Source organism: Giraffa tippelskirchi, chromosome 3, assembly GCF_054371585.1.
Source record: "Giraffa tippelskirchi isolate mGirTip1 chromosome 3, T2T-mGirTip1v1.2.pri, whole genome shotgun sequence".
In the NCBI taxonomy this organism is placed as follows: domain Eukaryota; kingdom Metazoa; phylum Chordata; class Mammalia; order Artiodactyla; family Giraffidae; genus Giraffa; species Giraffa tippelskirchi.
This window is the reverse complement of record NC_137277.1, coordinates 26,612,884-26,637,247: the sequence shown is the minus strand read 5'-3', so window position 1 is coordinate 26,637,247 and position 24,364 is coordinate 26,612,884. Positions and strand designations below refer to the sequence as shown.

General features: G+C 41.3%; 1 protein-coding gene across 1 annotated transcript; it reads left to right on the top strand.

Annotated features, from left to right (window-relative positions):
* Positions 1-18,541: 18,541 nt before the first annotated feature.
* TOB1 (transducer of ERBB2, 1) lies at positions 18,542-20,430 on the top strand. Its single transcript, XM_081583294.1, has one exon. The coding sequence runs from the start codon at positions 18,642-18,644 to the stop codon at positions 19,668-19,670; it is 1,029 nt and encodes a 342-aa protein (XP_081439420.1). The 5' UTR covers positions 18,542-18,641; the 3' UTR covers positions 19,671-20,430.
* The last annotated feature ends 3,934 nt before the right edge of the window (positions 20,431-24,364 follow it).

Genomic DNA, 24,364 nt, shown 5'->3' with positions numbered 1-24,364 from the left:
TAAAATATCGAAGGGTTTAAAATGTCTGCAGAGGTGCCAGGAGAGCATGGATCTGAACCTCTCAAAATGACCGCAGACTTGACCCTCCAGGCGCTTGTCTCCCCAGTCCCACCTCAGGCAGGAGCTCATGCCCTCACCTGGGATACTGGGATACTGTCCTCACCTGGGTAACTTCAAGGTGAGGCTACAAATCCTCAGATTGTGGTAATGCTTTGAGCTTGCTTACTCACCAAGCTTATTCAGAGAAGCACATGGTGAAACTTGTCTGTGCCCCGGAGCCAGAGCCCGGGAGTTGTGGCTTTCAACCCCTCAGTCGTCTTGAAGCAAAGTCTACGGTGCAGGAGAGACACTGAAAGGTGGCACATCCTCAGGGACCTTCCCCACACATTTGGCAGTGGTCTCACCAATGTGTCATTCTCACTGATGGGCACCTGCCCTCTCATCTCCTCCCTCTAGCCTCCACTCTTAGGGCTCAGGACCCTGGGTGCTTCAGAGGCTCCTAGGCACCTCTCTGTGTGAATATGGTTTGCCCTGTGAAATGACTTTCCCTTTTTCTACTACTCTAGCTCTGCTTTGTACATCTGGAGACAGGGCCAAAAAAAGTGGTCCATTGAGCCAAATTGCTTGACAACCCCTTGTCACTTTATTCTCATCAAAAGGCTTACTATCTGGCACTTGGAGGTGCCCTGTCTCTAGAAAGAAGAGCAAGGAAGGAGGGATGGAAAAAGAAAGGGAGTAGGGGAAACATTGCCTAACAACCCTCCCAGTTTCCCCCATTATCTGCAGAATAAAGGCCAAGTCTTTTTCTGGTATGCAAAGTCCTCCCCAGGCTGAGCTCACCCATAATTGCAGCCTTATCTCTCTCTGCCTCTCCCCTCTCTGACTTGACAACCACAGTGGAATCTACATCAGGCTTCCGCAGCTTATAAGTTGACATACCCTTTTCCCTTCCCTGCCCATAAAGTAATATCTACCCTTCAAGGCCTCCTTCTTCTCTGTGATGCCTTCCCCTCCTCCCAAGCAAAGACAGTCTAGCCAAGCACCAACAGCCCCACAATCTGTCTGGTAAGAGAGCAAAATCACTCATTCACTCATGCGTTCATTCACTCAAGTGCTCACTGAGAGTCAGGTTTTGTGCTTGTTTCCAGGGACACCAGAGGGAACAAAATAGACACAGTTCCTACCCTTACAGACCTTACAGACAGCAGTTGAGTAATTAGCTACATGGGAGTTATGAGGGTAAAGAAGAGGGCTTTGCTCCAATAGTGAGGGTTGGGACAGCTTCCCTGGAAGAAGAGAAATAACAGTTGGAAGCTAAGTAGAGGTTAATGAGGTAGGGAAAGCAGCCGAGTAGGGTGTGGGGGGATGGTGAGGGACCCCAGGCAGAAGGACTAGTACTGAGCAAAGTGGGAGGGAACCTGGCATATTTGAGGAAGTCAAAGAGGGTGTAGGAAGGTTGTGCAAGCTCTGGGCTATGGCTGGACGTGTAGGCTGGGTCCTTCAAGGGCCTTGTAGACGGCAGTGAGAGTTTTGGTCCTCTTCCTGGGAGAAATGGGAAACATTGCTGGATTTACTCTGCTGTGGGTGGGAGGTGGGAACAGGTCCTCTTTGCTTTTTCTGAAGATCTCTCAGCTGTGTAGTGGAGAATAGGTTAACATTGGGGATAGGAGTGAAGGCAGGAGGGTCAGCAAGATGCTGAAGTAGTTTAGGGAAGGGGTGCTCAGTGGCCTGAAGAGTGACAGCTGGGCTAGATTGGCTCAGCAGCAGGTTGGAAATAAAGACAAGGTGAGCAAAGAGGGTGTCCAAGATGGTGCCTCAGTTTCTAGCTTGGGAAATATCTGTAGCTCCCACTAGCCTGGGGCTTGCTCAGTCCTATGGCCCCTGTACCCAGCATGACATCTGACAAAGAACTTGTGGAAGGGAAATGTAGATGCCAGGAACAAAAAGGCAAGCTCTCTTAGGGAGGATGTTAAATTTTAGCCAGACCATTTACAAAATTCTTGTAACAAATAGCTATTTAAAAGTGCACAAAACCAGATCTCTTCCAAAGTGATAAATTAATGCTTTTGGAATGTAGGCAGATAGATGAGGCGTGAACATTCGGTTCTCATTTTTAAGATAAGAGTTTGAACTGAAGGAAGCTTCTGGAAACAAACACAATATAAACAAAGAATTAAGCCACAAATGTAAAAATAATTTGAATATAAATCATATATAATATATAATAAATATTAAAACATGTTTAATGTATATTTTAATTGCAAAAGTAACTGCTCACTGTGAAAAATGCAAGCAATATGTAAAGAATGAAATTAAAGTGAAGTGTTCCTTCACCCAACTCCAATTTTAACCACTTTTTCCTCTGTGCCAAAATATTTTCCACTTTTAATAGAGATGAAATTATTCAATATTCTTCCATGCTTGCTTATCTTCTCGGTCATAGTCATATGAAAACATGATTTAGGGTCAAGGTCAATCCACAGGCTCTGAAGCCAAATCACAAGGGTTCAAATCCAGCTTTGCCACTTACCAGCTGTCTGATGTTGGTGGTTTAGTTGCTAAGTCGTGTCCAACTCTCGCGACCCCATGGACTGTAGCCCGCCAGGCTCCTCTGTCATGGGATTCTCCAGGCAAGAATACTGGAGTGGGTTGCCATTTCCCTCTCCAGAGGATCTTCCCGACCCAGGGATTGAACCCGGGCCTCTTGCATTGTAGGCAGATTCTTTACCGACTGAGCTATGAGTTTGATCTTAGATGGATGATTGATCCCACTGCAGCCTCAGCCTCCTTATCTGTGAAACAGCACAAACTATGGTATCTTCCTCAGAGGATTCTGTGAGGATTAAATGGATGTAAAGCACAGAGACGAATACTTAGTACATACTATCTTCCCCATCTGTATGATTCTATCTCATCAACAGCTTCAAAGTACAAAATTTATCAACATTATTCAGCTATCCTTTATTGATGTTCATTTAAGCTGCTTCCATTTTCTTTGCAATTCTAAATGGTAAGTATTTTTAAAGATATATCTTTCTGCACACATGTGGGCATTTTTGTTCTCACTACAAAATGGCATCCATTTTCACCCCCACTCTCATACTGAATTTGAATTTCCATTAGAGTGCCCTTTCCTCACTTCTTTGGTCAACAATTAGCAATTTTTAGTAAGTTCTATTAAACCAATGGACAAGATAAAATATCTCACTGTTTTCATTTTTGTTTTCCATTTATTAGAGAGAGGGAATGCCATTTTATGTGATTGTTAATAAGCTGTATTTTTTTTTCTTCAGTGAATTGGTTCCATTTTACTGTGGTCAGTTTCCACTGAGTTTATATATCTTTCTATTGTTGATTTGTAGAAGTTCTTTACATATTATAAATATTAATCTTTTGTTCTTTGGTTAAGGTGCAAACAATTTCTCTCAGTTGGCCATCTGTCTTTTAGCATTGTTTATCAAAATTAGTTATACCAAAGATTTAAGTGCTTATTGGTTAATCTTTTTGTTCAGAGATAAATCTGTTTATCCATAGTCTATCTATTAACCTTTCCTTTGTGGTTTTTAAAGCTGAGTGCCGAAGAATTGATGCTTTTGAACTGTGGGGTTGGAGAAGACTCTTGAGAGTCCCTTGGACTGCAAGGAGATCCAATCAATCCATCCTAAAAGAGATCAGTCCTGGGTGTTCATTGGAAGGTCTGATGTTGAAGCTGAAACTCCAGTACTTTGGCCACCTCATGTGAAGGGTTGACTCATTGGAAAAGACCCTAATGCTGGGTAGGATTGGGGGCGGGAGGAGAAGGGGACGACAGAGGATGAGATGGTTGGATGGCATCACCGACTCGATGGACATGGGTTTGGGTGGACTCCGGGAGTTGGTGATGGACAGGGAGGCCTGGCGTGCTGCAATTCATGGGGTCACAAAGAGTCGGACACGACTGAGCGACTGAAGGACAACATTTTCTAATTACCATATGTACCTTTCATAAGCCACAATTATATTTAAGGTGTTGGTATTAGATATTTTGGATAAATATTCATATCACTGGTAATTAATACCATTTATCCCCTTACGTGTTGATGTACACCTCTTATTTCCTTCTCTTCATTTTTTTTCTGAAGTATTTTTTTTCTTTCTTTATATCTGGCTACGCTGGGTTGTCGATGCTTTGTGTGGGCTTTCTCTAGCGGCAGTGAGCAGGGGCTACCGTTCACTGAAGTGTGAGGGTTTTTCATTGCAGTGGCTCCTCTCCTTGTGGACCACAGGCTCTAGGTAGGGGGTTTCAGTAGTTGGGGCACATGGGCTTAGCTGCTCCCGAGGCATGTGGAATCTTCTGGGACCAAGGATTGAACCCATGTCCCCTGCACTGGCAGGCGGATTCTTATCCACTACGCCACCAGGGAAGTCCTCCTTTTCTTTCTTATGATAGTGACTGGGTACTACAGGCTTGTTTAATGATAACGATAGTATCAACTCGGCTTATCTCAATCCTAACTTTAAAGAAAATGTTTTTAATACTTCAATGTTAAGTAATACTTAAGTAATACTGCTGTAGGTTTCTGACGGAGACCTTATCAAGTTAAGGATATTTCCTTCTCTACTTCACTTAAAGGAAGTAGTTGTTGCTGTCTCCAATCATGAAAAGGTATTTGATTTTATCAAAAGCTTTTTTTTTTTTAGTATCCATTGAAATGATCATTTCCCTCTCTGGTGTATCAATGTGATGAATTGCATCAACAAATATCCTTGCATTACTGATATTTGAATCATCTTTGCATCACTTTTAATACACTGATTCAATTTGCTAATATTTCACTTAGAATTTTAAAATTTATGTTTATTAGCAAATTTAGCCTTTGGTTTTCTTTTTTTTGTTATTGTCCTATGCTTGTTTACTATAGTATCAGCATTATGTCAGCTTCATGGCATGAGTTTTTTAGATCTTACCATGAAACCACCCTGATCTCTTTTCTGCAGGTAGATCTTAAGCTACTTTTTCTCCAACTTTTTTTCATAGCTGGTGATCTGTTTAGGTTTGATACTATTTTTAAGTCAATTAAGATAATTTATATACTCCCTAAAAATTCTAAGTTTAATCCAGATTTAATCCAGTTGTACATAATATTATCTTAATTCTTTAATAACCTCTGGTTCTATAATAATGTTTTCTTTTTTTTCTAATATTGTCAGTTTGAATCCTCTTCCCTTGAATAGACTGTAAAATTTTTATCTTACAGGTCAATCATCAGCGTTTGATTTTGGACATCTTGACGTTTATTTTTTATTTTATCAATTTCTGTTGTATCTATAAAGAATGAGTAACAATTCTTATATTCTACTTAGGTCTGTTTTGCTTCACTTTTTCTAGCATCCTTAGTTTTATGCTCCAATAACTTCAGTTTCAGTTTTTCTTATTTTCTAATAAATGTGTTTAGGTTAATAAATTTCCCTCCACTTATCATTTTTTTGCATATATAGAATTTGGTATGTAGCATCCATATTGTCATTACTCTAAAATAATCTGTTGTTTCAGTTTTACTTTCCCTTTCATTGTTGTTCTGTTGCCAAGTCGTGTCCGACTCTTCAGGACCTCATGGAAAGCAGCATGCCAGGCTTCCCTCTCCCTCATCATATCCTGGAGTTTGCCCAAGTTCATGTGCATTGAATCAGTGATGCCCTTGATTACTTTCCTATTTAAGTACAAACTGTGTGAAATTTCAGCTTTGACTTCCTCTTTAATGTAAAAGCTATTTCAAAAAGTGTTTTTAAATTACTTTTAAAGTGAATAGAATTTTTTACTATATTTGTTGTTAATTTCTAGTGGTAATATTCTACAGACAATTTAGATCATAAAATTTCTACTTTGGCGTATTTATGAAAATTTCTTTGCAATACATAACCCAAGCAATTTAAAATTATTCCATGGACATTTGAAAAGAATGTCTATTCTTGGAAAATCCTGCAAGAACACAGATATTTAATCAATATATAAAGTAAACAAATATTATACTTTTTCTATAATTCAGTTATTCCCTTCTGGTTTTTCTCTCCATTCATAACTTCTGGAATTCCTACTTAGGTCAACATCAAAATTAATAGAGCTATTTTACATGTCATTTAGTATTTTTTCATATTAACCACACTGAGAACAGAAGCACAGATTTAACTTTAGAATCCAGATGCTACTGAGCATGTGAACTCATCTGTGATTTATTGTGTAAGTACTGACCAAATGATAAAATTTAATAGGTTAAAAGAACAGCATATATTGGGATGCAAATGACCAAATAGCAGAATACTGAATTTTATGAAACTTGTAAAGTCAGCTTAGCCAAATATTTATTAAGCACCCTGTGAATGGCAAAGGCACAGGATAGTGGAAGCTATTTCCCTGCTCTCATGGCAACACAGACCTCTTATAGAGATAGGACACACACCAGTGCAAGATAGCTAAGTAACAAAAAAAGGCAGCACACACTTTCATGCCAAAATAAATGGCCTAGACAATAAGCACTACTGCAGTCCAGGGAGTGGGCAGATGGGGGTTGTGGACACAAGATTGCTTATGTAGAAACCTAACTCCAACTGGTTTTAGCCAGGAAGGAACTTATTATTATTATTCAATTCAGTTCAGCTCAGTCGCTCAGTCGTGTCCAACTCTTTGCGACCCCATGAACTGCAGCACGCCAGGCCTCCCTGTCCATCACCAACTCCCTGAGTCCACCCAAACCCATGTCCATCGAGTTGATGATGCCATCCAGCCATCTCATCCTCTGTCGTCTCCTTCTCCTCCTGCCCTCAATTTTTCCCAGCATCAGGGTCTTTTCCAATGAGTCAGCTCTTCGCATCAGGTGGCCAAAGTATTGGAGTTTCAGCTTCAACATCAGTCCTTCCAATGAACACCCAGGACTGATCTCCTTTAGGATGGACTGGTTGGATCTCCTTGCAGTCCAAGAGACTCTCAAGAGTCTTCTCCAACACCAGAGTTCAAAAGCATCAATTCTTCCGGGCTCAGCTTTCTTTATAGTCCAACTCTCACATCCATACATGACCACTGGAAAAACCATAGCTTTGACTAGACGGACCTTTGTTGGCAAAGTAATTCTCTGCTTTTTAATATGCTGTCTAGGTTGGTCATAACTTTCCCTCCAAGGAGTAAGCGCCTTTTAATTTCATGGCAAACCACTTCAGTATTCTTGCCTTGAGAACGTATTATTAGTTCTTGAGTATTTGATACCTCTTAGGCACAACCTCAGGTTGTCTTAGCTTCACCTTCTCTCCTTTCAGCTGTCACTGCTGTGACTAGATCTGCACAGGCTCTGATTAACATCACACAGATACAATCTGACATCTCACCTCATACTGTGTCCCTTTCTTCCTGCCTAGGGACCTCCCAGTTGCCACTGAAGTGCATGGCTTCCAATGTCTAAGACCAGAAATATGGGAGAGTTAAGGTGCCATGATACGAATCTTGATCAGTGGGAGATAGCAAGCAGTGTATAAATTCTTCACCTTTTCTTTCCTCAAATAGATTGTCCTGGAATGCAATTTATGTAGCTTCTTTGAGGACTGGCTGGCTCAGCAATGCAAATTTCATTTGTTCTCCCTCCTCCCCTTCTGATTTCCCTTGTCCCTCATTCCTGCTCCTTGAGCTTTCATTCCCAATTAAAATGGTAACACAAAGTTTTTAGCTCTGCTCTTTGGGAGAACCCTGCTTTGACATCCTGAAGCTGAAGGTCCAGATAGAGGTGATTCAGGGCCACAAGGCCTGTTTCCAGGACTTGGTTTTTCTCCATGTTTTGCCTAGGTTACTTGCATCCTCTGACAGCTCTCTCCTGATGGCAGTAAGACAGCCTCAGGAGCCTCAGATATGAACCTTCTAGGTTCATATTTCACGGGAAAGAGTCCTTATCCCTCATACCTCAGATAGAAATCACAGAACTGAAGGTTATTGGTTTCGATTGGCCTAATAGGTCAGTGGCTATCCCTGAACCCATCACAGTGGCCAGGAGAATGCCATATCCTACTTTTAAACTAAATAGTGGGTCTACAAAGATAGTGGGAGAGGGATGGATGCTCAAACAAAAATCAAGGCTATTGCAGGAGGAATGGGAATGAACGTTGTTTAAAGTAACAACAAACATGCAGCACAGACAGGAAAGGTAGAGATAAAAGAAATGAGCCTTCCTGAAGCCCCAGTAGAATTCTCCACAGAAAGTTTTTAGGTTTTTCCAAAACCGAAAGATTTTGGCTTATACCATGCCGTAGAACTCTTTTGTTTCAAGGTGGATAGAAATACTGGTCTACAGGCAGGGCCTATTATTTCCTTCCTAAAAGACAAAGTATTTCATCTTCAGAATAACCAAACAATTGAAGAGCATCCTACTCTGTGATGTGATCAAAGCAATTGCACACCTACTGACAAGGCAGTCCTGTGTGACAAGCACTATACTGGGCTCTGGGGTTCAGTACTTAATCAGACAGGTCCCAAACAGAATTCCACTAATGTCATTTCTCAACTGAAAAAGTAATCAATATCTTCCCGTCCATTAAAGCAAAATCTCAATTTTCTAACCCAAGGCCCCCAGTTATCAGTCTTCTGCCTACCCAGCCTTCTCTCTAGATTCTCACCTTCTGAACTTAAACACCAGCCACTCTGAACCGCTTATCCTTTCTCTAATATTCTTTGTTCTTTCCTTGGGTTAGGTGACTGCAGAGCAAAGCCATCAATCAGTCTGTCAACTGACTATAAGGCACTATAGAGCTTAGTTGCCAAGATACAAAAAAAGTGTAAGACATGGTACCTGCCCTAAGAAAAAAAAACTTGGAATTAATCTAACATAGGAGACAGGACATAAATCATGGGAAGTTACATAACCTAAGAATTAAGTAACACCAAGGCATTGGCACCCCACTCCAGTACTTTTGCCTGGAGAATCCCATGGACGGAGGAGCCTGGTGGGCTGCCGTCTATGGGGTCGCACAGAGTCGGACACGACTGAAGCGACTTAGCAGCAGCAGTAGCAGCAAGGCATGAAATTTGAGAGACATTTTGAAGATGGAAGTGACAGGTAGGGGTGACTGTATCTGAGAGAAGAGTGTGTTAATAATATTTGTTTATAGTTTATAAAAGTAGTTTCACATATTTTCTTACTTGAGCTGAATCAAATTTTTATCAGCTGTAAGAATCAACGTAAGAGGAGGAGGAGAGGTGAAAGGTCAGGAAAGGAGGGGAAAGGAGAGAGGAGAGAAAGAAGGAAGCAAGACAACGTGAACATCTATGTGCAGTGTTACTGTTCACAAAGAATTTTCACCCCACCGATGGGGCATCATTTCATTTGATTCTCACACAGATCAGAGGGTAATTGTTGCATCTATTTATTACACGAAGGCTAAGACTCAGCACAGCCATACTCAACTATTAATAATATCTGGCAGAACAGGACGCGAATACAAATCCTCTGGTCTCAAGTTCATAATTTTTTACTACACTCAACTATAGCTGAGATAGAAAGTTGAGTACATTCTACGTCAATGAAACAACATGAAAAGTCAAAAGGGAATATTCCAAGTAGCTATCAGTAAACAATGTGAAAAGTGACAGAAAGATCAAGGAGAAGGAAAGCACTGAGGAAAGATGGTTAGAACTGTTTTTCTTTGCCTTTTATTTTTTAAGCATTTGAGTCAGACTGAAGTGTTAAAAAAATTAAGCAATAGATTGGAAATCAGTAGGCATCAAAATAAATCACATGTTTAAAACATTTGGGCAATTTCTAGACTGAAATTTAAGATAGAATCATGTTCAGCCATGTGTTTGGCACACAGTATGTGAGATGCTCATACAAACTGAAGAGAAAAACAAAGACCTCTGATGGAAACACAGAGGAAAGGCATGAATAGAAAATTCACTGAGAGTAATACAGGCTCTGATAAAATGTGAAAATATGGTCATCCTACATATGTTCAAAGAAATGCAAATTAGAACAAAGAGATGCCATTTTATTTATCAAATTATCCAAGAATAGAAAAAAAATGTATGAAACAGGAAAAATTATACATTGGGAGTATTAAGTAATATAATCTTTCATGAAAATGGAGAATTATGTATTAAGAGCCTTAAAAAAAATTCCTTTCTCTCTGACCCAGTAAATTCACTTGTAGAACTATCCCAAGGAAATAATCAGGGATGTAGTTAAAGACATATATAAAAATGTTTGATTAAATATGATTATTTTTAATACAGAAAAATTCTCAACATCCTACATGCTGAGCAATGACTAAATTATCCTAAATCATAGAATGTAGTCATTAACGATGATAACCATGACAATGCTTAATGTCAGGAGAAATTAGAAACAATGTAATGCTAAATGAACTGCAGATATGAAACTGCATATGCAGTAGAAACTCATTCAGAAAGAAATGGAGCAGAATGCTTACAATGGTTATCACTGTATGGTAGGATTAAAGATGATTACTATTTTCTTATTTATATTTTCCAAATTTTCTACAATGAGCATTTCAAGGTTTTATAATGAGAAAGAAATCCTGATATTTTAGGCTTGAAGACATTTGGTTTTTTAAGAATCAAGTTCAGGTTTCCTTAAAAGATGTTAAATTGGTATTTTTGTTGAGACTATGCTCAGCTGTAAATCATGGAGCATTTAATGTGGTTTAAAAAGTAGACCTAACCCAGGCAGTTACTAGGGTTGGTTGGAGCTCTTATCTCTGTGATTATCTTGCATTCTCGTCACGGTTTTATAAGATGGCTGTTGCAGTGGCTGTCATCAGACTCATGTTAAGGTAGAGAGAAGGTAGACAGTGTCCCAGTGGTGATTTTAAAAAAGATCCCAAATTATTTGTCATTTCCCCCTTGAAAGGTAAGGGTCTATGTGCTTTCTTCTTGGATCTAGGCAGGCTTATGATTACTTCAACCAATAGACTATAGCAAAAGTGGCACTTGATGACTTCTGAGGCTGGTTGATAAAAGGCCTTGCAGCTTCCAACAGGCTGTCTTAGAATGTTCATTGTCCAGAAACTCCCTCTTAGGATGCTTTCTCTCATAACCAGCTGCCAGGCTGTGAAAAGCCCAAGCCACAGGGAGAATTCAGAGGCCATGTGTACATGCTCGAATCAACAGTGCCAACTGAGCCTAGGCTTTGGGTCATCCCAGCCCAAATGCTAGACATGTAAGTGAAGAAGCCTCCAGATCCATGCTGTCTAATTGAGGAGCTACTGGCCACATGTGGTTATTTATATTTACATTTAATTAAAACTAAATAAAATAAAAGCTTCAGTTCCTCAGTCACTGAACACATTTCAATTGCTCAAGAGCTTCATGGGAATAGGGGCTACCATACTGCACAGCACAGATACAGCATCTTTCCATCATTGGAGAAGGCTTCCCAGGTGGTGCTAGTGGTTAAAAAACACACACACACACACACACACTTGCCAATGCAGGAGACAAAAGAGACATGTATTCAATCCCTGAGTCAGGAAGATACCCTGGAGAAGCGGATGGCAACCCACTCCAGTATTCTTGCCTGGAGAATCCCATGGATGGGGGAGCCTGGTGGGCTATGGTTCATAGCATCACGGAGTCAGACAAGACTGAAGTGACCTAGCAGGTACACATGCATCATCGGAGAAAGTTCTATTAGACTATCCCTCTCCAAATGATTCCTGATTAAGTTTCCCAGGTGATGCCTGTTTATGTCTCATTGGCAGAACAGTGTCACCCTTACTGCAGTGAAGGCTGGGAAGATAACATATTTAGCTCTTATAGCCTCTTTAGTCAGGCAGACAAGAGGAAGAAGGGGAGAGGGCATGGGAAATGGGTGACATAGCAACAATGTCCGCTACCACTGTGTATGTGTGTGTGTGTGTGCGTGCTGTGCTTAGTCGCTCAGTAGTGTCCGACTCTTTGGGACCCTATGAACTGAAGTCTGCCAAGCTGCTCTGTCCATGGGGATTCTCCAGGCAAGAATACTGGAGTGGGTAGCCTTTCACTTCTCCAGATATATATATACATATATATATCTCCAGAATTGCAAGGTCATGTTATCTATTTCATAAAATAGAATTATGTATATATTTCTATTTTAAGCTGTGCTGCATAATAGCGGAGAAGGCAATGGCACCCCACTCCAGTACTCTTGCCTGGAAAATCCCATGGACGGAGGAGCCTGGTAGGCTACAGTCCATGGGGTCACTAAGAGTCGGACACGACGGAGCAACTTCACTTTCACTTTTCCCTTTCATGCACTGGAGAAGGAAATGGCAACCCACTCCAGTATTCTTGCCTGGAGAATCCCAGGGACAGCGGAGCCTGGTGGGCTGCCGTCTATGGGGTCGCACAGAGTCTGACGCGACTGAAGCGACTTAGCAGCAGCAGCAGCAGCATAACAGTAGATGCAATCTATGCTTTAAATTTATATATTATTACAATAGAGTATTTTCAATTTTCCTTAACCTAGTGTGCCATGGATGAAATCTATAATTCATATATTTAAAGTAATAACATTGGCTTATGGAGATTTTAAATAAATGTGCTTTTTACTTAGAAATGTTGTGAACACTGTATCACTCCTAGAATTTGCAACTATAATCTCGTGCTAGGATCAAAATCCTCATTCTTGGCTAATAAAAAAAAATTTCAAAATTTTGTTTGGGTTTTTATTCATCAAGATAATAGGAAGAAAGCAAGTTATAAGAAGACATTCTCCTATCAGACCAAGTTGCCTGTTCCAAAGATAAATGGGTTTGTTCAATGTGATCTAGTTATCTTATAATTATAAATGTGTATGTTCCCATCTCTTGGAGAATGTATGGCCCTCCACTACTAATCCATATGAGAAATCATAGGAAACCACACTTGAGGTTCCCTAAGTCATAAGTCCATACCTTCCTTGGAGAAATGTTCAGGAAAGAATTGGTATACTTGGCTTTTAATAACACAATGATTAGCTTAAAATTGTTCCTTAGTAACAATTTTTTAAAATGTGCACGCTATTGTTTATGTTGCATGACTGTCTAAAAGAAACGAATAACCACGATACAAGCATCGTTACATTTGCATATTGCCTAATTTTCAAGAAAACATAAAAGTTGATTCCCTAGAGTCAAAAATGAGCCTTAGTAAATACAGATCATGTGATGGTGATTCGTCCATAATCTTGTCTCAGTTTGCAAGGAAGCACAATGAGAATTAGAAAGTTTAGGACACATCTCTCTCAGAAATCAGGTGAGGTGTGTGTATGTGTGTTTATACGTGTGAATGAGATAATAATTCAGGACACTTTCAAGAACCATTGGAACTTTGTTTGTCTGTCAGTCTCTTTTTTTTTTTTTTTGGCTGCACCAGGGGCCTTGCTGGATCTTAGTTCCCCGAGAAGGGATTGAACCCAGGCCTGGTAGTGAAAGCACTGAGTCCTAACCACTGGACCACCAGGGAATTTCTTGGAATTTGCCAAACAGTCACTTTATTGTAAGGCATTGCTCCAGGAGTTGTGTGGAATGCAGTGATGTGAAAGGGAAGGGCTGTGATTTTCAGTGACTATCACTTGCCAGAGAGAGGAATACCTGTTGGTTGTGATACCACCTGAAGGTTAATAATATCAAATTCTTTTTTTCTCCATAAATTTAAATACCTATTTAGCAGTCTACTCCCTTGCACAATTCCAAAGTAAGTGTTAAATAGCAATAAGCTGTATGTAGGATCCTTTAAAGGGCAAAACTTGAAAAAAGGGAATTTTATACCCTTGTGACTGGCAATATTGGAAAGATACGAATCTGGTTTTCTTTGTATTTGCAATCTATATTTGGAAAAGAACTAAAGCATTAAAGCATTAAATACTAAAGCATTAAATACTTTAGGGGCATTGAGTTTTAAATGTGGATTTTTTTAATTGAAAGAGAGATTAGTTAATCCAATAAATATTTACAGATGAGAGAACTAAAAGTTGATAAAAATGGGTGAAATTCAGATTTCCAGTATCTGCTCTTCAGTACTCTTTCTTGTGTGCCATTGGTATTTATGTGTGTTTTTATTTATGTTTGGTTTGAAACATTCTCATACCCTTGAGCAGCAATAACATGTTGTAAATCTAAATTTCTGATTTAAAAATTCTATTTACCACTAGTAATATTTAATTAATACCTATCAGATGGCTGCTCTCAAATTTTAAACCTGGGATTATAGATTGGGAGCATTCAGAAAAGAGAATCTGTGTCTTCCCTTTAGAGAATTCTTGAAAAGTATAAATAAACTTGAACAAAATTACAATTCATCTATCTCTAGTTAGGTATGTTAATCTCAGCCAAGCATAATATGCTCCTCTAATATAGTGATGTATTTCCAAATTATAAATCAAGATGCATGGCTAATTCATGGTCCTGCAATTCTGGATATTTGGTACAACATTACTGGCCTAATGGTAAGAGAAATTAGGCTCTGGAGAACACGAAAAATCAACTGTTTCTCTGGATAAACTGTTTCCCAGATAGCCTATATTCTTGTAATTTCTGTGCTTAATTAAATATAAAATTAAAATAACATTTTAAAAAACAAATGGAATTAATATTCACTATAGAAGAAAATACAAGTGAGCAAAAGGAAGACAACACTGAACGAATAATATAAATTTTTTTGATGCAGAGGAAGGGATGTTTTAATTTAAAATGCTTTCATACTGTCACAACCAAATCTCACTCTTCCTCGTTAACAACTGAAAAACCCAAACACTAAAACAGAACTTGAGTAAAACTTCTATTTTTAAAAAATGTTGCCTAAGTTTTAGAAATCCATACAATAAACAAGAAATCGGTCACCGGACGACTCCCACCCTCAGCCTATTTCACAAACCCATCTTCCCTTCTCCTCTTACACACTTTGAGGCTTTAGAAATACCCTTTTTCAATTCTGTTCCTTCTAAAAGGTGAGCAGAGCGGGGCAATAAAGTCAGGTTGGAGGGAAAAAGCCACGACGAGATTTTGCGTCCATAAAGCGAGTTTGTGCCCGAACAGCGCAGCTGGTCTACATAGCTGGTTGAGCCAACACCCCACTGTTCGGTGAACTGCGATTTAACTTCCTTTTGGTAGTTTCAGAGCGCCGGCCTCTCCGTTTTGAGGGGAAGAGGGAGACCCAGTTGTTTTCCCAGGAAGCACTTCTTGAAGTGCACAGGAATGGTGCGAGGGGAAGGCCAGGTGACCGGCGTTTCATTCCTCGCTTCTCTTTCTCCTACCCTTCTCTCCGCGTAGACTTTCTCTCCCCCTTTCCCTGTGCAAATTTGACGTCGGTCTCTTGGATACCAGACAGCCAATAACCTGGTTGCTAAGAGAGAAGGGTAGCCAATCAGGCGTCGTTGCTACCCGTGAGTAATATTTTTAGCCGGAGAGGGACTCTCGGTTCCACTCCCAGTGTAACTTCGTGTATTTCTCTGCTTCAGGTTGTGGAAAAGAGCGCTTGCCCGCCCCCTTTGAGGCCCTCTCTTTCCCCGCTCCCTATGTACTCGCCCAGATTTCAACTGAAAATTATCTTAAACGCAAAACACAAGAAAGCACCGTGTTTATTATGTGTATTTGTAGGCACTAGAAATACACGCATGCGTATATATACATATATACGTACACAATTTGGCATGGAGGCCTGGATTGGGACATTCGGAATAAAATGTGGTTCTTCTTAGTCGCAAGCCACCCCCACATCCGAGTTGCTGCCGGGTCGCACAGGGAGGTCTGATGTGGGATGCGGAGGCAGTTAAACTGTCACCTAGGCGGGAGGTGTGGCCAGGTGGTCTCCCTTCCCCACCCCCAGCCTGGCACGGCAACTTTGGGTTCTGCAGTTGCCCCTCTGTGAATGGCAGTTGGCCTAGGCCCTTGAGGTGATTAATATTCAATCAGTACAAGAGTCCCTCTCACAGTTCCCCCTTTTTCTGGACTCTCCTAGGTGCACTGGAGGCCGATACTTGTTAGCTCGTCAACGAGTGGGCTTTTCCTTGGCCACAATCCCACATTCTTTGTCCATTCTCCCCTCCCTCTTGGGGTCTCGGGCTCTTCTCCCTGTTCACCTCGCCGCTACGCCCCCAGCTTCGCTCCCTTCCCCCCTTCTCCACAGTCCTCCGCCTAGACCTAGAGTCGGCCGCCCGAAACCACTTCTGTCGTCCTCTCTGGCATGTCTCTCCCCCAATCCCTTTCCAAATTTTCTCTTAATCCCGCCCACAGTGTCTCGAAGATCATCGGTTCATTGGCCACCCTGGAGACCAAGAGGTGTGGCCTTTCCCACCCGGCCCTCCGCGGCCTGTCAGGACTTGGGCAGGCGGGACTTGACCAATGGCGCACGGGGGCAGGGCAGGGGCGGAGCCAGCGGCCTGGGTCTAGGGTACTGGGCGGGAGGGCGGGGAATGGTGACACCACCCGGAGCTGTGTGACGCGGGGCGGGCGCGCGCATCCCTACGGGAGGGGGTGGGGGTGGGGAGGAGAATATAAAACGAGAGGCGGGGCGCGCGCCGCAGCAGAAAGAGTGAAGCTCTGGCCCGGCGCTGAGTGGGCGCTCTACGGGGACACTGGACCGGGCACACTGGGCCGGGCACCGGGCTGTGTGGAGAAGTGAGCGGGCTCGCCTGACCCCTTCCTTGCCACCCCGAGCCAGAAAGGGCGAATTCCTGAGGCCCCGGTCCTCCGCAGCCTCCTCCCGGCGGTGTCGGCGTGCAGTCTGCCCGGCCAGCTCGTCGCCGCCGACCCTTGCACCCGCCCCGCCTCCCCTTCTCCGCCCAGCGGCCGGTTCTGTGGTGGAAGCAGCCCGTAAGTATCTAGGGGCGGCGGGCGGGGTTAAGAGGAGGAGGGGCTGCAGCGGCTTCGGGCCCCGGGCCCTCGAGGCTCGGGATGGCGGCGTCGCGGCCCGGGCGCGGTGGGGACCGGCTCCCGACACCCGGTCGGAGGCGGCTCCTAGGGTCTCCGGCGCGCCCCAGAGGCGGGGCTGGCCAGCGAGTCGGGCTCGGCCGGGCCGGGTCACCGGGGTAGGGCTGTCCGGGGCGAGCTGAAGGGAATCGGGGGTTGGGGCGCCCGGGAGCAGCGGCGAGCTCGAGGGGAACGCTGGAGTCCGCGGGGCCGCCGTGCCTGAAAATGGTGCCGAGGAGCTGGTGCTCCCCGGACTCTGGCTGGGTCCCAGGAACCTCGGAGTGGGGGGCAGGGAGCGGCGGGTCGGGTTACGGCGGGGGGAGGGGAGCAGCTGACCTGGTGCGACCGGCGCCGCGACCAGCCGGGTGTCCAGCCCCCGGCCCCGAGTGGTCCCTTTTCCATTTCTCGTGGCTTTCCTCCACCTCCTCCTCCTCTTGCTGCTGCTGCTGTAGCGCTTGGCTCCGAAGGCTGTGAGCAGAAATCTAATGAGACCCAACTGGCTGTTTATGTAATTCATCATGCTCCCGTCTTTAAGGCGTTGCTTTGAAACTACCTTTCGCCGAGCCTGAATTTCGCTCGACTGCACCTTCACGCAATTTGGCTTGATCAGCTGCCTTTGTCAGCACACGGGCTTGGAAAGTGTTTGTAGTTTGGGGGCAGCTTGGGATTCTTTTCCCTTTATCACCACGAGTATGGAAAATGAAACAGATGGGTTAATACCAACTTGATTTTTTTTAATGTCCTTTTAAATCAACCTGAGTATACAGATAGATCCCTTTTGCAAATATCTTGTTTGCCCTTGATCTTTTCTTATCCCCACCCAGTGCTGATCCAGCAAACGTTTAAAGGTCGACCTTACCGTTCATGCCTCTTCGGCTGTTCTCTTATCATGAGAGAAGGAGTTGGTTTTGAAAATCAGAATAAAACTCAGAAACTCTACCCTTTAAACAGAATAATCAGTACAGTTTGAAGTTAGTTGTTTCTTTTGTTATACTTGATGAACAAGAAGTATTTTCAGATTTAGAAAAATATACATTAAATACTATAGAGAAAAGGTTGTATCATGTACTTTGAAAATTAAAATAATTTTCCTTACATATCACATTTTGGGATTGTTTGATAATAAAGCAGATTTAAGCAGTATATGCCCAAAATGAACTGAAATACAGAATTCATTTCTAAGCTAGTGAATAGGAGTATGACCAACGTTTAAAACAAGCATATACAGGTATGTAGAAAGATGCTTAGTATGGTTTCCAATAAATATTCTTTTGAGAACTGCAAGAAGAAAAAGAAGGAATATGCTGTATATTCTGAAAGTGTTTTTCCTCTTAGAACTCTATTCAGAAACAGAAAGTAAATAATAGGGTTTTGTTTTGCACATTTTAAACTGTAGATCTTGTTTTCCCGAGATTTTGGTCTTCAACAGACAATTTTCTATTGGTAAGTTCTTACATTTTGTGTTGATTAGATTTTTCAGACTTTCTAGCTTATTAGACTTTTTCAAAACTGAAATTACTCTGGGGGTAAAAAAAGGTTGTGGAACTTAACGTTTATCTTACGTGGACATGTTTTCTTTTGTTTTCTATGTTTTCTTTAAGGAACAAGACTGCTTGAGGTGAAGGATATCTACTAATACCAGCACTTTGAATGAAAATTTGTTTCTCTGCCACAAACTGAACTTTTTTGTGTGTGTCTAGGGGAGAGTTGAAACACAAACCTAATTTTGTGGCATAGCAGCTATGCAGCTTGAAATCCAAGTAGCACTAAATTTTATTATTTCATATCTGTATAATAAGCTTCCCAGAAGACGTGTCAACATTTTTGGTGAAGAACTTGAAAGACTTCTTAAGAAGAAATATGAAGGGCACTGGTATCCTGAAAAGCCATACAAAGGATCAGGGTTTAGATGTATACACATAGGGGAGAAAGTGGACCCAGTGGTTGAACAAGCATCCAAAGAGAGTGGTTTGGACATTGATGATGTGCGTGGCAATCTGCCACAGGATCTTAGTGTTTGGATCGACCCGTTTGAGGTTTCCTACCAAATTGGTGAAAAGGGACCAGTGAAGGTGCTTTATGTGGATGATAATAATGAAAATGGATGCGAGTTGGATAAGGAGATCAAAAACAGCTTTAACCCAGAGGCCCAGGTTTTTATGCCCATAAGTGATCCAGCCTCATCAGTGTCCAGCTCTCCATCGCCTCCCTTTGGTCACTCTGCTGCTGTAAGCCCTACCTTCATGCCCCGGTCCACTCAGCCTTTAACCTTTACTACTGCCACTTTCGCTGCCACCAAGTTTGGCTCTACCAAAATGAAGAATAGTGGCCGCAGCAACAAGGTTGCACGTACTTCTCCTATTAACCTCGGCTTGAATGTGAATGACCTCTTGAAGCAGAAAGCCATCTCTTCCTCAATGCACTCTCTGTATGGGCTTGGCCTGGGTAACCAGCAGCAGCCGCAGCAACAGCAGCAGCCATCCCAGCCACCGCCACCACCACAGCAGCAGCAACAGCAGAAAACCTCTGCTCTTTCTCCTAATGCCAAGGAATTTATTTTTCCTAATATGCAGGGTCAAGGTAGTAGTACCAATGGAATGTTCCCAGGTGACAGCCCCCTTAACCTCAGTCCTCTCCAGTACAGTAATGCCTTTGATGTATTTGCGGCCTATGGAGGCCTCAACGAGAAGTCTTTTGTAGATGGCTTGAATTTTAGCTTAAATAACATGCAGTATTCTAACCAGCAATTCCAGCCTGTTATGGCTAACTAAAAAAAGAAAAAAATGTACAAGTTAAAATGGTTGGGCCCAAGGGGGATTTTTTTTTTTAATAACCTCCTTGAGTTTTTTTTTTTTTTTTTTTTTTTTAAGCTTATAGTAAGGATACATTCAAGCTTGGTTACAAAAATAAAACATGCATCATTTTTCATTGCCAACCAAGCACAAAGTTATTTTATACTGACTGTATATTTTAAAGTATACTCTCAGATATGGCCTCTTACAGTATTTAAGATATAGCAAGGACATGGCTGATTTTTTTTTTTATAAAAAATTGGCACTAATAAGTGGGTTTATTGGTCTTTTCTAATTGTATAATTTAATTTAGTACAAAGTTTGTAAAATATCAGAGGATATATATATTGTTTCTACGACATGGTATTGCATTTATATCTTTTTACTACAGTGATCTGTGACAGCAGCTTCATGTTGTATTTTTTTTACTGAAATTGTAAAATATCCATCTCAAAGACATCACCTATTCTAAAAATTGTGTACAGAATACTCCTTTAGTGGTGGAATTAAAATGTACGAATATTTGCTTTTTCAAAAAAAAAGTATTTTCTGTTAAAGGTTTAAAAATTTTTGCTATATATTATGGAAGAAAATGTAATCGTAAATATTAATTTTGTACCTATATTGTGCAATACTTGAAAAAAATGGTATAAAAGTATTTTGAGTCAGTGTCTTACATGTTAAGAGGGACTGAAATAGTTTATATTAAGTTTGTATTAAAATTCTTTAAAATTAAAAACATTTATTGTGGTCTTTGTTTTTAAGTCTTTGCCAAAGATCTAATTCTAGAATTATGTTGTAAATGCTGATACAGCAGAAAGATCTGACTCATTGAATCACAAAGTTATAATGGAAAGCAGTTGCTCTACTAGGGCACAGATAGTAGCTTGCCATATAAAAAGTTATGCTTAACCTGAACAATGCTTGGGACAGCTTTGTTCTTAGCAACTAACTGTTTAGTCCACATGTCTCCCCGCAACAAGGGTAGTATGCTTAAGGCAAGTCAACCTTATTAAAATTGTGTCACACTAACATCTAAGATGGAGTCAGGTGATAAAATGAAATTCTCTCATGTAAACTGGGAGAATTTATTTGAAATGTATATGGAGAAAGAAATCACTGGATCAATTTTCTATTTCTGCATGGGAGATGAATAGCTCAGAAAACTTGCTTGACAAAGCAGCTCACCTGACTACTTAAAAAAGATGATTTAGGTTTATACTGATCCTTACACTTAAAAACTAGTCATTGTAACTGGAGAATCTATGATTAACATCTAATCAAAATCGGACAGGTTGTTAAATATGAGTATTTCTGTGCATTTTCCTATCAAAGTTTACACACAAGTTTTGAGTTGGTTTTTTCCTGGTTTGATACTTCAAAGATTAGTCATAATGTGTCAAATTCTAATGGCTCCTTAAGGAGGGAGGTTTTCTTGGTTTTTTTTTTTTTGGCCCATGAGTTGCAAGGGTGAGACACATTGTTAAAGTAAAATAATGAGTCATTTCACTGTTTAAATGTCCATTGCTACAGTGTTGACATTGTATTAGAAAATTGTCTTGAATTGGAATAACTCGGTGCTTTTTTAGTGAGAAACCAGCACTGTCCAGGTTACTTGTAAAATAAGTTTGGTTTCAAATGAGGTTTTTTTAGACACTAGTCTACAGAAGCCTTTTGTGTGTTACCCTTGTAATTTAGAGGAATGAAAAGTTTTAAGGAAACAAGCCCTGAAAGCAACAGAGCTAAGCTGTTCTGTCAGCTCTATGGTGAGGCCTTTGTCTGTTAGTGGACAGAATGAGGTTATGAAGAAGTATTGAGATAGTGACTGGAACTGGGAGAGATTTTTCTTCATATGCTATCAATTATGTGCTTTTGTGATCAAGTTTGAAAAGCTGTAAAAGAATGATTAGATTAACAGTGTTAAATACTAGTTTCTGCTTGAAGCTTTTGGGTCAAGTTATAGGCTTAACTTGGAATAAAACTGGTCTTTTTATAAATGAAGAAAGGCTCAAGTTAACTTTTTCTAAAAGCAGCTGGCCAATAGACACAAAAGAGAGTTTGTAACAATCAAGAACACTAATACACATATTCAGGGCTCCTTCCCTGGTAGTTCAGATGGTAAGGAATCTGCCTGCAATGCGGGAGACCAGGGTTTGATCCCTGGGCAACCCACTCCAGTATTCCTGCCTGAAGAATTCCATGGACAGAGGAACCTGGTGGGCTACAGTTATGAGGTTGCAAAGTCAGACGCGACTAATACACACATAATACCTATATATTCATATTTTAAATAATTGAACTTTATGACTATCTTTCAGATCTTGGGTATGCGTGTACTGACAAAAAAGGGAAATTTCATATTGGTGCATACATTGGTTTGGTGCTGAAAAAGTTAACTCAATTTTATCATGATTGGGTTCAAGAAAATTAGTTGATTTGAAATTGATTTGAGCTTGGTATCCTTGAGGTCTTTTTTTTTAAAGAATGAACAAAGGCTCTCTGTTTTCATGCCCTTTTTGTTCATGAGGAATGGAAATTTTTAAAGGTGCTTTTGTTTAGCACAACTTAGAAAACCTTAGAAAAGTTTACATCTTAGTCCCAAGTCTTTTTTTCCCCCACTGCCATCACACTTTTTGACCTTATATGTGGAGCCTTTTAGTTGACAGTTTTGCTAAGTTAATTATATTAATAGATTTTTCCTTTTTTGTGGGGGGCAGGGGTGGCTCTTCAATAACTATACTGTGGCAGCCTCTGAATGGCCCTATCTTGGTGTCTAAAGTGCTGTTTTACAAAGTACATAGATCATTGATGAGTGAAAATGATTACAAAAAGTAGTTCTCTGATTTTAGAATATTCCTTTATTGTCTATATTCTAAAATCAGGTGTATTGTTAAATCTCCTTTGGATAACTTTAACCTATGCTGCTGCTGCTGCTGCTAAGTCGCTTCAGTCGAGTCCGACTCTGTGCGACCCCATAGACGGCAGCCCACCAGGCCCCACCATCCCTGGGATTCCCCAGGCAAGAATACTAGAGTGGGTTGCCATTTTCTTCTCCAGTGCATGAAAGGGAAAAGTGAAAGTGAAGTCGCTCAGTCGTGTCCGACTCTTAGCGACCCCATGGACTGCAGCCTACCAGGCTCCTCCGTCCATGGAATTTTCCAGGCAAGAGTACTGGAGTGGGGTGCCATTGCCTTCTCCACTTTAACCTATATTAGATGGCAAATGTAAGCCTTCAGTCAAAATGTCTCCTTAAGGATAATAATCTTGGACTTGCCTGGTGGTACAGTAGATAAGAATCCGCCTGCCAATGCAGAGAACACAGGTTCGATCCCTGGTGGGGGAAGATCCCACATGCCAAGGAGGAACTAAGCCTGTACGGCACAGCTACTGAAGCCCATGAGCCTAGAGCCTGTGCTTTGCAACAAGAAAAACCACCGCAATGAGGAGCCCATGAATCACAACTGCAGAGAAGCCCCTGCTCACTGCAACTAGAGAAAGCCCTCGTACATCATCGAAGACTTAGCACACACACACACAAAGATAATAATCTTCGTTTACTGTAATTAATGTCTTAACTTTTGAAGGTGAAACTAAAGGTATCCTGAGTTTAAAATGTTTTTCTAATGTGTATCAGTGTTATTCGCATGTTACCCATATTATAATTGACTTAATCTAACAAATGTCCAGAACTTAGGTTATTTTTAAATATCAGTGTAATGCACAGAGAAAATGAAGTACAGTTGAGCCTTGAACAGCATGGGGGTTAGAAGCAGCACCCACCCTCCACTCAGCTGAAAATCCATGTATAACTTATAGTCAGTCCTTCCAAGCTCTACATTGAGGATTCAACCAACTGCAGATCATGAAGTATTATAATATATGCTACTGAAAAAAAAATCCCCATATAAGTGTACCCACACAGTTCAAGCCCATATTGTTCAAGGATAAACTGTACCTCTTTTTGCATGTACTTAAGCTAATGAAGTAAAACGCTGGTTGGAGACCTTCCTACACAAACAATATAGCACAGACATTCGTGCCTGGTCAGTGTGTGTGCTCAGTTGCTCAATCGTGTCTGACTATTTGCAACCCCATGGACTGCCAGGCTCCTCTGTCCATGAAATGTTCCAGGCAAAAATACTGGAGTGGGTTGCCATTTCCCACTCCATTGTCATTTCCTACTCCACGGGATCTTCTTGACCCAAGGATCGAACCTGTGTCTCCTACATTGGCAGGCGGATTCTTTACCACTGAGCCACCTGGGAAACCATAGCATAGGCACAGCACATCAAATATATTTCATTGCCTGACTAGAATATATAAACCTGTCAGAAGGAGGATAACAATACTCTAGTGCAAGATCAGATAAGGAAAAACTCTTCATAAATGACAAGGATGTAAAATTACCATTGCTTAATAAAACCCATTCTATTGTTTAGTATGCCAATCAGCTGGTGCTTAATCAGTTTGACCCAGGAGTTCACTTTAGAGTTCTTCAGTTTTTTTGTTATATTAAGAAGATATCTTCTTTTTTTTCATGTTGTTGTTGTTCAGTCACTAACTCATGTCCGACCCTCTTTGCAACCCCATGAACTGCAGCACGCCAGGCTTCTCTGTCCTTCACTATCTCCCTGAGTTTGCTCAAACTCATGTCCTTTGAGTCAGTTATGCCA